This window comes from Labrus mixtus, chromosome 21 (assembly GCF_963584025.1).
Source record: "Labrus mixtus chromosome 21, fLabMix1.1, whole genome shotgun sequence".
In the NCBI taxonomy this organism is placed as follows: Eukaryota; Metazoa; Chordata; class Actinopteri; order Labriformes; family Labridae; genus Labrus; species Labrus mixtus.
The window spans coordinates 15,916,842-15,932,245 of NC_083632.1; the positions used below are offsets into that span (position 1 = coordinate 15,916,842).

A 15,404-nucleotide genomic window follows, 5' to 3' on the forward strand; every position below is an offset into this window, starting at 1 on the left:
CTCTGCTGAGCCCACACTGTTAGACCCCACGTGGGCCAAGTCTGCTCTGATTGGTCTGCCGATCCGCTCTGTCGTTATTGGTCAGCTGCTCAGCATGCGTCTCGGAAATTTCAACATGAGCTGCAGGGCTTGCCACAACGAGCCAATGGGCTTAGGTCAGTGATCTCACACTGACAATGACATCGCACTGACAAATTATTTTCGAGGGGGGCTAGAACCGAGCGTTACATGCGGCTAATGCTACAGCTAACAGGAGGACGTCGGAGAAGCCGTGTTTCCGCGGACTTTGAATTTTTGCACATAGATGTGCCTAAACATGCACAGGACACTTGGAAAACACACTAAAGGGCATATAAAACCAGAAAAAGCATAATATGGGACCTTTAAAACAGAGGAGATGGTGCTGGATCCTCGTTCTGGATGAGATAATACCCCTATTTTTATCCATGACAAAAGAATCAACCAGGTCAGTGCCTACAGGTATCGTGGTATACACCTTGATAACCTGTTAAGCTGGTAAAGTCAAGTAAGTCAGACTGTACTTCTTACATAAACTCAGGGTGTTTGGTGTTGACCATCAGATCATGTTTTTGTTTTATCAGGCCGTGTTGGAGAGTGTCCTCATGAATGGTACGTCAATATGATACAGTAATCTCTCTGTTCAGTTAAAATCTAAACTTGCTCGTCTGGTGCAGACGTCTCTCCCTGCAGTCAACGAGCAGTCTGTTCTCAGACTGGCACAGAGAGTGTTGTCTGAGCCGTCTCACATCCTCCACTCTGAGTATGACCTTCTGGCAGACGATAACGAGTCTCCCGATGTAAACTGAGCGTTTATAGAAACTCTTTTGTTCTTACGTTGATAAAAATTCTGAATAATATTTCGTAAGGCTGTGTGGGTTCTGCAATAGTGTTAGGGTGTCCCTGTTTGCTTTTTATATTCTCTTACCTGTTCACTTGTCTCCCATGCTGTGTTTCTGCAGATCCTGTGCATTATGGGTAATGTGCAATATATGTTGTGTTGTTCTGTATTGGTATGTGCCTGTTAACATGTGGATGAGTTTGTCTATTGGTTTTATTATTGATTGTGGAGGGATCAGCTGAATGTTTGGCAGCACTGTGAGTTCCAGAGAATTTCCCCAAATGCATCGTATTGTACACCGACCTCACTGCATCAAAAGAAGACAAAAAAAGACTTCCATCACACATCTTTAATAAAACATGTGAACTATTATTACAGAAAGACAGAAGTTCTTTGAATTGTTGTTGATATAAAAACATCCAGTGGAATATTACAGTTGAAATGTTCATGTTACCATCACAGATGTTCGAATTATAGGTCGATATTTTAGGTAGATACAAACAGGAAGTGAAGCTCTGAGGCTTGTGGGCTAGGGTTAGAGAAGACGTGGTGTCAGATGTGAATCTTAAAAATAGAAAGACACTGAAACAAACTGTGGTTTGCACAATGTTAGTTGACTTTTAGAATCTTCACATCTTCATATAGAAGCAGAAAGAACATCTGTTGCTGGAGACAAATCTAAATGAATCAATATGTGAATTAAATATGTGAAACATGTCAAACAGGAAGCCATTATCTTTCATCTTCTCATTTAAAACAAATTCTAATGATTGGATTCTTTTAGCTGTTTAGAAATGTACACTGTTTTCATTGGTTTGCACAACATGCACTGAATATAAGTGGATCATCATTACATATAATTAACAAGGTGATGTAACACATGAAAGAAAGCAGCTGAGCAGCTGAATGAAGCATTATGGGATGTTCTTCATTTCTGGCAACCAAACAAGAAAATGTCTGTTTAATTGTTCAGCCTGTCCTATCTTTTATTTCGGCATCTGAAATCAGCTGAGACAGTGAAGCCGTCCCAGCAGCAACAGCAGCGGAGCCATAATCACTACAGGGAGAAGGTTTCTGAAGATGATGAACAGAAGATCTGAGGACGTGTGAATCTCCTGGTGTGACTCTGCAAAGAAGACAGAAATATAAATAATGCACGCCTTCTCGTGGTGCCTCAAGTTTTCAAACGTAGTATGGGAGGTAGCCTTGAGAATAAAGGTCAACGTACACTCATTTTGAGCCACAATGACCTGACATGACAGGATGAAAATCGTAATTTAAGACATTTGAAGCATAAAATCAGGAAAGAATTGCTTGAAGTAAGTTTAAAATCATGCCAACAGGGGACAAATGTGTACTTGTTGAGTAATGAGATCTACTAGACATGTCTGGATAATCACCATTTTCAATTTAGGCCTTTCTGCTTATATATCTTTTAAAATGTTTTTCAGGACAATGTGGCTTCAAGAAGTTTACTTAGATAATTTTTCAAAGAAAGCCTTTCGGTTAGGGTCTTCAAGACATTATCATGACATCTTGACCTTGCTGTATTTTTTGCCTTAGATTTTGCATGTGTGTATAGGAAGAAGATGGTGTTCTGGTTTGATTTTAATTTTCTTTACCCACCAGCTTTGTTTGGTTTAATTAAATTTTGGTTGGTTGGCTTGGTTTAACGATTTGTTGACAAGCTCAATGGATATCCAACTCAACTTTTCACAAGAGTTCCAAGATGTAATACGCTTGTGTACTGTATTTCCTACGGTTCCAATGGAGGGTCCTGGTCACAAAGCGTTCTGTCTTTTCACCAGTCATTTCTTGTGAAGGCACTCCATCCTGGGTCTCATACCCTGACCAAAGGTTCAATACTATCCCTAACCATTCAAGGATTATGCCCAAACCTTAACCCCCTTCTTCCACTTGTACCTTGTGCTAACCCTTATCTTAACCTAAACTGCCAGACTGGATAGCAACCCTCAAAACGTCATTCTGGGTTTGTCATATTTTTGTACATCGTTGGATCTGATATACTTGGGACTCTGGATCCAAATCTTATCAAGAGGAACCCAAAAACATAGTAAGTAAATAAATATATATATATATGTAAATTATAATAGAAAGGTAGCTTGGGATAGCTACTCAGACACATCAACAATTCACAACAACATTGTGTATATGTAATGTATTGAATATAATGTGAATTGAATATATATATATATATATATATATAATTAATATATAATTAATTCATTGTATATATAAAATGTATTCATTAAGTGATATTTTCTTATTTTAAGAGGCTACAAGTACATTTTACCACAGCCCCAAACACAGCGCTACATTGCTTAGCTTCCATGGTTACACTCAGACTGGCTTCTCCAAACAGGGGCCAGGATAACAGTCATCTTATCTTGGTAATACAAAGTATATTGAAAAGTTATTCATACAACCCTACTCATCCCATCCGAGGGGGTCACGTGACCAGGACCAAGATGGCAGTTAAGTGAGGAGGCTCCCGAAACCGTGCACGATTTACTTAAAAAAGACCCGATAAAAACATTTAACATTTAAAAAACAACCACGGTCTTGTTATGTCAAAGACTTCTGCAGTCAGTTACCACAGTGGTTGGGGCTGGATGATAACAGATCATTCACGCTGGAGCGGGTGTACCGCACGCTAGCATCAGGGAAGCCCAACCAAAACAGAGCGGTGCTTGTTCTCTTCCTAAAATTTCAGGAGAAGGAGTTTGTTTATTGTCAAGAAAGACGGCAGGAAATCACACACAACGGGGCAAAGATATCGTTTGCACAGGATCTTTCAGCAGAGACTGTTCGTATCAGGCGGGGATTCAACCTGGTTTCAAAGCTGTTTGTTGACATTAACGTCTTCCGAGGATTTCATCACAACCCCTGTAAGCTCAGAGTCCTATATGGTGGTAAGATACATCTCTTCTCAACACCACAAGAAGCGGGAAAGTTTTACCAAAACATCCCACGGGCAACAGCGGGCACCCGTGACCCGTGAATACTGAATGATGGTATCTACCACCACTACAAACTTTAAGGACTTCACCAGCTGACCAGCAACAGGTGACAATTACAATATACAATGGATGGGAGTCCTAGTAATTCAGGACAAGTTGTAGTAAGTTACATTTATAGTCTGCAATAAACTTTTTTGTTGGTATAAATATATCTTGTGTTTTTCTTAAAACAATCGCACATAATGGGTCGATCTTTATTTCATATCAGACAATTGAGCCCTAATTCCACAGTATGAATTTTAACTTTATTTGTATTTATTTTTTCATTATCGTTAGGCTGCTATTTTATTTTTATCTTTTGGCATGGTCATACTGTGAGGTGATACATATGAAAAGGGTGAAATCATTACAGAAAGTTGTGTGCACGGTTGATGGACACGGTTTGTAGAGGTTAGGTTACGCTAACTAGCTGCTCCTCAATATTGTGGATCAGCGATTAGGGGTATGCATTTCAGTTGGGGAAATGCTAATGTTGAGGGGAGGGTTTGTACAGGCCATTTTGTGTGTGTTTATGTGGGTGAATGTGTGTTTGTTTGTACATTTTTTGTACTTGCACAATTTTCGTTATAATTATGATGTTACTATACCAGATGCTGAGATAATTATTTATGGAGAAGACAAAACAGAAAAGTAGTTTGGATATAAATGTTACAAGCTGGAATGTCAGGGGAATGAGAAAAATGGCTAAACTGAAACAAGTCTTAAACAGGATTAAATATCTAAAATAGTATTCTTGCAGGAATCACATTTGATTGCCTCAGACATACATTTCCTGACTAAAAGATGGCAAGGCCATGTATTTCATGCTTCGTTTAATAGTTATGCGAGGGGGGTCCTCATTCTCATGTGGAGTTATTGTCTTGTGTAAAAAATTGCTGTTACAATAGTATTGTAATCAGTGACCACGCAGGAGTCTCTATGGAGATTCAATTAGGTAGGATTGAGCATTGTTCAGGAAGATGGAGGTTACAAGTTATTTTTCTGCAGGACCCATCCTTTGTTAAGTTTGTAGAAAGTTGTATTGATAAGTACTTTGAATTAAATAAGAATGAAACTACAGCCAGTATTAGATGGGAGGCGTTTAAAGCCAATATAAGAGGGGAAATTATTGGCTTCACCAGCTCTAAAAACAAAAGACACATCCAAGAGTTAAAAAAAAGCCAAATAAAAAAGGCTGAAACAGAATTTTATTTGAACAACGACCCTGAAAAACTATATATTCTATCTATAATGAGAGCTAATTATGATAAACTAACAACTGAGAGAGTGGTTAAAAGTCTAATGTGGACTAAACAAACATATTATGACCAAGGGGAAAAAGCAGGGAAATTATTGGCTTGGAGGATAAAGAAAATGCAGTATCTGGCAGTCTAACTATAGAACCATCAGAAATAAATGACATATTTTAAAGAATTTTACAAATCACTCTACAAGTCAGAATGTACAGGAAATAGAGAAGCCCAGGATGTCATGATTTGGTCTTATTTGGTTTTGTATTTCAGTGTTTAGTGTTTCTTTATGTTCTAGTGCGTTTTGTTTATTCTTGAGTTCTGTGTGTCTTTAGTGTTTCATGATTTAGTTTTGTAGTTGTCCTCAGTGTTTCTTGTATTGTATTCCTGCCTCTGTGTGTTTTCCCTCCATGTTGTTTGCCCTGATTGTCCTCACCTGTGTCTTGTTAGGCTCACCTTTGTCTGATTACCCTATGTCTATTTCTGTGTTTCTTCCCCTCTGTGTCAGTTCATGTCATTTGTCGGTGCGTATGTTGTATGTCAGTTTACCCGTGGCTCCTTCTCTTGTTGGATTTTTTGAAGTAAGTTTTTGTTTGCCTTTTTTTTTTGTTTAAAGAATAAATAGTTTTTGTTAATTCTGCATCTGGGTCCTCCTCTTAGTTTTCTCGATCCGTGACACAGGATGCTTTTCTTGACCAGCTACAATTTCAGACTCTATCAGAGGAGGAAAAAATAACACTAGATAACCCACTTTCTAGAAGACTAGATAAATATCTCCCTAAATTGGTTATTGATGATCAACAAAAAACAAAACAAAACAAAAAAGACAGGGTTATCATAACATCAGACGAGTACTAAATATATTACATGAGAGACATAATGCAAGAGACACAGCAATGCTATCTGTAGATGCATGTCAAGCATCTGATAGAATAGAATGGGACTACCTTTTTGAATTGCTTCCAAGATACGGGTTAGGTGAAATGTTTCTCAAATGGATTTGTTTATTGTACACAAACCCTACTGCACAAATCCTAACTAATAGTAACATCTCAAGGCCCTTTAATTTAAAGCGATCAACCAGGCAGGGTTGCCCCCTGTCTCCATTACTATTCACGCTGGCAATAGAACCCTTGGCCATGGCGGTTAGCGAGCACATAGGGATATCAGGTGTTACCATCGGGGGGAAAGATCATCTTACTTCATTATATGCTGATGACATCATGTTTTTCCTGACAAATTTAAAAAATAGCATTCCTAATTTGATGAGAGTCATTGAAAAGGGTTTTCTGGATATAAAATGAATAACTCTAAATCAGTATTAATGTTTCTCAATGAGGAGGAAAGAAAAAAACCCAAAGGTTAACACTCCATTTTTAACAACCAGTGAAGGTTTTAAGTACTTGGGTGTCAAAATCACCCCTGAACTCAATAACATAATCCCAGCAAATTATGACCCCCTGGTGGACCAGGTCAGTGAATTATTGAATCACTGGTCTAATCTGCCTATATCTATGATCGGAAGAATAAATATTATAAAAATGAGTATTCTCCCTAAATTTTTACAGTATTTCCGAACACTCCCATTGTCACTACCTACATGTTTTATGACAAACTCAGTAAGTTATTTAGTCAATTCATTTGGAATGATAAAAAAGCTAGACTCTGACTTAAACTATTATATCTGCCTTTTGAGAGAGGGGGGCTTAAATTTCCAAATCTTAGATGGTACTACATGGCTGCCTAGCTAACTTCAGCATCACATTATTTTTGCCCAACACCTCCAGTAATACAATTACAGTTTGGCATGTTGCATATAAACATGTAGGTGATTTGCCCCCATTGTTTCAATTTACTCCTATTTGGGGTAATGAGAAGTTTTACCGGGTAGAAAGGACAGAGGATTTATGTCATGGTGTATGAAAGGTATTCAGAAAGTAAAGGATCTTTATGTGGATGGAGTTTTGCTTACTTTTGATCAATTATGTGAGACGTATCAAATACTCAAAAAACATTTCTTCAAATATTTACAGTTAAAAAACTTTATGTCATCAAAGTCTTGGCAGATTATGTGTATTCCACCTTCAACGGAAATAGAGAAGATAACCCTGGATAATTTGGCGAAAAAGGGTCACCTCTCTAAATATTACAATGTATTAATGTCAAATGCCAAAGAGTCAACAATAGACAAACTAAATGCATGGAGAAATGACATTCAAGAAGATATTGATGAAGCAGACTGGAATGATGCTTGTTTTAAGGCACAGAAACAGACAATGAATACAAGATTGAAATTACTTCAATATAAATCGTTGACAAGAATGTACATAACTCCTGTCAAACTTCATATGTCTGCTAATATTCCAGATGTTTGTACTAAATGTGTAAATGAAAAAGGTATTCTTATCCACTGTCTATGGAAATGTCCAAAGATTCAGGACTTTTTGAAAGATGTTGTAAAATGTTTGTCAGAGGTTTTTAAAACTAAAATTCCTTTAAATGTCAAACTCTGTGTGCTTGGAATATTTCCGGAGGACTTTGCACAAACGCACAAACAGACCAAACTTCTGGACTTTGGACTTCTACAAGCAAGGAGAGCTATTGCACTATGTTAGAAAAGTATGGACGCTCCTACATTGAGAATGTGGATAAGGGAACTTTCAGAGTGTATTGGCTTGGAGAGACTAACGTACATTGCTAAAGGGAAAAGGAGAGATTTTGTCCAGCTCTGGGAACCATATATGAACATTATAGAAGCCAGGAATTTTTATTTATTTATTTTATTTATTTATTTTTTAGCTAAAAATGTGTGCAAGTTGAGTGTGGGCATGTGAGTTTGTGTATTTTGTCGATACATGTATGGGTTTAAGGTCTGAAACTGTTTAACTGTTACTGTTTGTTTCCTTTGTGTTTATGAAAAAATGCCAATAAAAACACTAATCCCATCCAATAATACGCAGAGCGTCTGAACACCATGCTGAAAACCAAATGAAAGAAATGTACTTTCAACAGCCATCAGACTCTCAGCTGATTCTCCTCCTCCAGAGATGGTACACTTGTAGAGTCCTTCATCACGTTTGGTAACACCAGGGATTGTCATGTTTTCTGTAAAGCTTCTTCTGATAAGGCGTCCATCTTTGTAGAAATCAGCTGGGTTGGGTGAGGTCGTCTTGTTTCTGCAGCGCAGAGTCACATCCTCTCCTTCCACCACACTGATGGGACTCTCCAGGATCACAGGACCAGCTGAACAACATAGGGTTCATATTTTATATCAAACAAAGATGAGTTCATGTAAAGATCTCGTCTTAATACTAACATACCAGTAACAGTGACATAGATGATGTCGCTTGTCTTCCTATCTCCAGACTCACACCAGTATTGTCCATTGTCATCTAAATAAAGAGTTTTCATTGTGCAGGATGACCTTGTTGATGTCACTGGAGTTTCACATGTCTGTAATTCCCCTTTGGACCGATGTACAATTTTCAGTCCAGTCGATCCGTAAGAGCCCTCACAATGAAAGGTCAGAGACTCATATTCAAAGAACTGCAGTATGTTTGGTTCAGGACGGAGAATCAGTGAATCTGAAACAAATCAAAGAGAGACAAGTTTTCTTATTTCACCAGAAAGTACCAAAGGAAGTTAAAATACAGCCAAGCAACAACCTGGTACTTACCAACGTCCTGAACACGTGCACGCAGCAGGAATAAGATGTGGACCACTGAAATAACAAAAGAGAAGAGCTCCAAATCACTGAGACGTGTTTAACAGTTGTATATTGTACTGATTCTTACAGCTCCTAAAGCTAACTTTGATGTTTGACTTTTATAGTTTTATCTTTCAGTTCAAAACTTGTTTAAATATTCTGAACCCGAAAGCCTTTCCTAGCACCAATAGCTTCCTCTGCATTAAACCACTGAAGGATCTCAGAGATTGTTATTCATCACCATCCTAACCTTTAACGAGAACATCATTTAGTTTTAACCAAACGTACTCACAGAGTTTGATGCGGAGGCCGCCGATCTCCATGTTGACTGTCTGAACACTGAACTGAAGCATAGCTGAGGAGGGGCTTCTTCCTGTGTGGCTTATTTCTGCTGCTCATGTCACCCTAAGTTTGACATTTAGATATTTTTAAAACAATGTTCACACTGACTGAGCTGCTGTGGTGGTGGTGTAGCCTCAGTTGGTAGATTTGCATCATTTGGCGGAGCCAAAGACTGAATGAAAGGTCTCTGACAAGACAGTTTTAAACATGCTGAACAACCATCCATTTATTTTACATTATAATGGGGGGGGGGTTTCTTCCACTGGATAGATGTAGAGGGACAGAAAATGTGGGGAGACAGATACGAAAAAGTGCCTTCACCCTTTAACTTGTGCAATGAGGACTGTAGCTTCTAGTTTTCATGGCCTCCTGCTTAACACTGCAAAAACCGAAGGAGATGGTTTTGGACTTTCGCAGGTCCAAGTCCCCCTTTTAGCCAGTTAATATCAGAGGGGAAGTCATTGAGGTGGTGCAAATCTATAAATACTTAGGTGTGCATCTGGACAATAAACTTGACTGGACTGTGAACACGGACAGAGCCGACTCTTTTTCTTGAGGAGGCTCTGGTCTTTTGATGTGTGCAGTGAAATGTTGGAGATGTTCAGTTTTAAGTTCATATTGATGTTTTGTTTTCTCTGTTTGTTCTATTTTTTCTGACTTGTGAGCTATGGGACACTCCTGAATTTCCCCCAGGAGATGAACAAAGTATTTATCTATCTAACTATCTATCTATCTATCTAGCAGGTACTCCTTTGTCCACTGGGGGCTCCAAAATCAATACAAACCAAAAGTTCTATTAAGGTCGATTTTGGAAACCGTGAAGGGTTTTAAGGTAGCAGGTTTTTTTACTTTTGTCACAGAAAAAAGCTCTGAATTAATGAAAAATCTGATGATCATTCTTCATATAAACGCAGTCCAATCTCTTTATATCCGTATTTAAAAAGAACTGACCTGTGGCTCCTTTCTCCTCACTCTCTGTTTCCTGACTCTCGCCACGTTCCTATCTCCAACATAAGGGCAAACAAAGTCCAAAAAAAGAAGAAAATAATGATAAGATATGATATGTCTTTTTCTGGGTTCAGTCATCACTATTTGCAGTGTTATGTGTTGTTTTCTATGGTGGTCTTTATGGGTTCTCACTGTGAATGAATTACTGTTTTGACCTTAAATTTGAATCCATCATCGGACTCAGAACTTAAACAACGTCATGTGCTTTGATTCAAGATTCAGATTCAAGATTCAAGATTTTTATTTGTCACATGCTCATACAGATGTGCAGTGAAATGTAAAGACTGTTCCGCAAGGCCGTGCAATAACACTCAAATTACTAATATACATATATACAGTAAAGTAGAATATAATGTAAAATTTAAAAAATAAATATTTGAATATACAAAATATAGAATATGGAATAATGTAAACAGTGTAAAGTGTCAGTGTGTCAAAGTGCAATGTGCAGATTGGAATGTGTGGTGTGTGTGCATCATGTAATCACAGGTCTGTTTTGTTTTTAACTGAGGAGAGTGGAGTTAACAGTCCGGACAGCCTGAGGAAAGAAGCTCTTCCTGAGTCTTTCTGTGTTCACCTTGATGTGTCGAAGGCGCCTGCTAGAGGGTAGTCACGTAAACAGTCCGTTACCTGGGTGGTGGGGATCACTCATGATCCTATTTGCCCTGGCTGTGCTCCTCCTTGTGAAGATGTCCTGGAGGGTGGGGAGTGTTGTACCCATGGTACGCTCTGCTGACTTCAGCACCCTCTGCAGGGCTCTTCAGTCACGCACAGTGCTGTTCCCGTACCACTGGGTGATGTTTCCAGTCAGCACACTCTCCACCGCTCCGGAATAAAAAGTCTTCAGGACCTTCACAGAGACTTTGAATTTCCTCATCTGTCTGAGGTGGTAAGAGCCTTGCCTTGCCCTCTTCACCTGACTGTCTATGTGGGTTGTCCATGTTAAATCCTCAGAGATGTGCACCCCCAGGTACTTGAAGCTGCACACCCTCTCCACCAGCGTCCCATCAATTCTCAGTGGGGTGTAATCCCTCTGCAGTCCTCTCCTGAAGTCCACAATCAGCTCCTTGGTTTTGCTGACGTTCAGGAGCAGGTTGTCCCCTGTATACGCCTGCTCATCATTGTTGCTGATACGACCAACAACCACCGTGTCATCTGCAAATTTCACGATGATGCTGGAGCTGCTTGTGTGTACAGGGTTAAGAGCAGGGGGCTGAGAACAGCCCTGTGGTACTCCGGTGTTGAGGGTGCAGGGGCTGGAGGTGTGTCTGCCCACTTTGACCACCTGGGATCTGTTCGTCAGGAAGTCCAGGATCCAAGCACACAGGGAGGTGTTAAGTCCGAGGTTGATCAGCTTGGAATGGAGGTTGGCGGGGACTATGGTGTTGAAAGCTGAACTAAAATCAATGAACAGCAGTCTCACAGAGTCCCCCTTCCTTCTGTCTAGATGGGTGAGGGTGGTGTGCAGTACCTGGGAGACAGCATCATCTGTGGATCTGTTCAGTCTGTATGCGAACTGAAGTGGATCCAGAGACTCAGGGAGCAAGGAGCAGATTTGCGTCTTGATGAGTCTCTCAAAGCACTTCATCACTTCTGAGGTGAGTGCTACTGAGCGATAGTCATTAAGGCAAGCTGGAGAGGCATTCTTTGGTACAGGGACAATAATGGCTTTTCTCAGGCATGTGGGGACCACAGACTGACTCAGGGAGAGGTTGAAGATAGTGGTAAACACTGGAGCTAACAGGTCGGCACAGGACTTCAGCACTCTGCCAGAAATACCATCTGGCCCGGCAGCCTTCCTGGTGTTTACCTTTCTCAGTGTCCTCCTCACATCGTGCTCTGACACAGTGAGCGGGTGCGAGTGTGCCGCTCCAGCCTCGGAGATTCTGCTGGCTGCATCAAATGGCATGCTAATGTTAGCGGTGCTAGCGCTAGCCTCGAATCGCGCATAAAAGTCATTAAGTTCGTCAGCCAGAGCAGTGTCTGCACTCACCGAGACATGGGCTCTTTTCCTGTAGTCAGCAATTGTCTGCAGTCCTTGCCACAAGCTCCTTGAATCACGCTGCTGGAACTGTGATTCCACTATGTCCCTGTACCTCCGCTTAGCGTCTTTCACTGCTCGTCTCAGTCTGTAAGATGCCGCTTTGTATTCCTCCGTCCTGCTGGTGAGAAGTGACAAGTTGTATGAAGCGCGATGAAGTCCGTCACAACTTCCGTAAACTCATCTACGTCACTCGAGCTGGATTGAAACATGCCCCAGTCGACGTCATCCAGAGCGTCTTGCAGCGTAGCCTCTGATTGGTCGTTCCAGCGCCTAACCTGCCTCGTCACCACCTTTTCACGTACAATACTCTGTTTGTACCTTGGCAAAAGGTAAATGGCGGAATGGTCTGATTTACCGAGTGGGGGCAGGGAAGTCGCCTTGTAGCCCTCTTTGAATGGCGTGTAGCAATGATCCAGTGTATTGTTGCCCCTGGTGGGTCGGCTTCCGCGGTGCTTTTTCCTCTTTCGTCCATTGTTCCCGTCCTGTGTTGTGTTACGCAGGAGTTCGACCGGCAACCACTGATCATTGTTGTAACACCTGGAAACTGTGTTTGTGACCAGTGTCCAAAAGCGTATTTCAGTCATAAATTATCTTTGCCGAAAGAGCTGATGTAAAAAAGTTCACAAAAATAACATATAGAAAGAAAAAAACACACAGCCTCAGCGGAGCAACCCGGACGGCGTCTGGACACGGCCGCGCCATCTTAGTAATGGATTCATTGTAAATTGAATATTTAGCATGTGTTTTCCTTTGTAAACATTACTTTGTCCACCAAACAATATTTTATAAATATTTGAAATCAAAAACGTTCAGCTTTTTTGTGTAGCCACGTGTAATTTAAGTCTCCAAGGCCATTTTTGTGTTTCTACCTCTGACACAAACACACAAGCTCTTCTCTGCCCCCTGCTGTGCTTTTTAAGTTTTCTGACGACACTGCCATTCTCAGCCTGTTGTACCAGGACATGGACCCCTCATCATATTTCACTGAAGTACAGACTGTTGTTCAGTGATGTGATGCTAACTTCCTTGTTGTAAATGTAATTAAAGAGCCTATATTATGTCCTTTTTGGGGTTCACATATTTAATCTATGTACCTACTTTTGTACGTTCACAATAGCTAAAGTCCGAAAAAAGTGTCTGTTTTCATGTACTGCTCCTCCTTGCTCCCTCTCCGCTCTGAGTCTGTCAGTTACACTCTGCTGAGCCCACACTGTTAGACCCCACGTGGGCCAAGTCTGCTCTGATTGGTCTGCCGATCCGCTCTGTCGTTATTGGTCAGTTGCTCAGCATGCGTCTCGGAAATTTCAACATGAGCTGCAGGGCTTGCCACAACGAGCCAATGGGCTTAGATCAGTGACATCACACTGACAATGACGCTACACTGACAAATTATTTTCGAGGGGGGCTAGAACCGAGCGTTACATGCGGCTAATGCTACAGCTAACAGGAGGGCGTAGGAGAAGCCATGTTTCTGCGGACTTTGAATTTTTGCACATAGATGTGCCTAAACATGCACAGGACACTTGGAAAACACACTAAAGGGCATATAAAACCAGAAAAAGCATAATATGGGACCTTTAAAACAGAGGAGATGGTGCTGGATCCTCGTTCTGGATGAGCTCATACCCCTATTTTTATCCATGACAAAAGAATCAACCAGGTCAGTGCCTACAGGTATCGTGGTATACACCTTGATAACCTGTTAAGCTGGTAAAGTCAAGTAAGTCAGACTGTACTTCTTACGTAAACTCAGGGTGTTTGGTGTTGACCATCAGATCATGTTTTTGTTTTATCAGGCCGTGTTGGAGAGTGTCCTCAGGAATGGTACGTCAATATGATACAGTAATCTCTCTGTTCAGTTAAAATCTAAACTTGCTCGTCTGGTGCAGACGTCTCTCCCTGCAGTCAACGAGCAGTCTGTTCTCAGACTGGCACAGAGTGTTGTCTGAGCCGTCTCACATCCTCCACTCTGAGTATGACCTTCTGGCAGACGATAACGAGTCTCCCGATGTAAACTGAGCGTTTATAGAAACTTTTTTGTTCTTACGTTGATAAAAATTCTGAATACTGTTTCGTAAGGCTGTGTGGGTTCTGCAATAGTGTCAGGGTGTCCCTGTTTGCTTTTTATATTCTCTTACCTGTTCACTTGTCTCCCATGCTGTGTTTCTGCAGATCCTATGCATTATGGGTAATGTGCAATATATGTTGTGTTGTTCTGTATTGGTATGTGCCTGTTAACATGTGGATGAGTTTGTCTATTGGTTTTATTATTGATTGTGGAGGGATCAGCTGAATGTTTGGCAGCACTGTGAGTTCCAGAGAATTTCCCCAAATGGACAATAAAGTGTATCGTATTGTACACCGACCTCACTGCATCAAAAGAAGACAAAAAAAGACTTCCATCACACATCTTTAATAAAACATGTGAACTATTATTACAGAAAGACAGAAGTTCTTTGAATTGTTGTTGATATAAAAACATCCAGTGGAATATTACAGTTGAAATGTTCATGTTACCATCACAGATGTTCGAATTATAGGTCGATATTTTAGGTAGATACAAACAGGAAGTGAAGCTCTGAGGCTCGTGGGCTAGGGTTAGAGAAGACGTGGTGTCAGATGTGAATCTTAAAAATAGAAAGACACTGAAACAAACTATGGTTTGCACAATGTTAGTTGACTTTTAGAATTTTCACATCTTCATATAGAAGCAGAAAGAACATCTGTTGCTGGAGACAAATCTAAATGAATCAATATGTGAATTAAATATGTGAAACATGTCAAACAGGAAGCCATTATCTTTCATCTGCTCATTTAAAAAAAACTCTAATGATTGGATTCTTTTAGCTGTTTAGAAATGTACACTGTTTTCATTGGTTTGCACAACATGCACTGAATATAAGTGGCTCATCATTACATATAATTAACAAGGTGATGTAACACATGAAAGAAAGCAGCTGAATGAAGCATTATGGGATGTTCTCCATTTCTGGCAACCAAACAAGAAAATGTCTGTTTAATTGTTCAGCCTGTCCTATCTTTTATTTCGGCATCTCCATCTCGGTTTGAGAGCACACAAGGTGCCGTTGTCTACCTGTTGGATTACCTCTGAGACAGTGAAGCCGTCTCAGCAGTAACAGCAGCGCAGCCATCATCACTACAGGGAGAAGGTTTC

The 15,404-nt window shown here is 40.4% G+C and overlaps 1 protein-coding gene across 1 annotated transcript; it reads right to left on the bottom strand.

The window, feature by feature from the left end:
* Positions 1 to 1,626: 1,626 nt before the first annotated feature.
* On the bottom strand, positions 1,627 to 8,708 carry LOC132955612 (low affinity immunoglobulin gamma Fc region receptor II-a-like). The gene is made up of 3 exons (XM_061028524.1): positions 8,450 to 8,708; positions 8,133 to 8,372; positions 1,627 to 1,985 (listed from the first exon to the last, which is right to left on the bottom strand). The coding sequence occupies exons 1-3, from the start codon at positions 8,538 to 8,540 to the stop codon at positions 1,864 to 1,866; spliced, it is 453 nt and encodes a 150-aa protein (XP_060884507.1). The 5' UTR covers positions 8,541 to 8,708; the 3' UTR covers positions 1,627 to 1,863.
* Positions 8,709 to 15,404: the final 6,696 nt, after the last annotated feature.

Coding starts and splice junctions, on each gene's coding strand:
- LOC132955612 (XM_061028524.1), bottom strand. CDS start 8,540: ATGAAAACTCTTTATTTAGATGACAATGGACAATACTGGTGTGAGTCT. Junction 8,373..8,449: donor CATCTATGTCACTGTTACTG/GTATGTTAGTAT, acceptor TATGTTGTTCAG/CTGGTCCTGTGATCCTGGAG. Junction 1,986..8,132: donor GAGTCTGATGGCTGTTGAAA/GTACATTTCTTT, acceptor TCTTCTTTGCAG/AGTCACACCAGGAGATTCAC.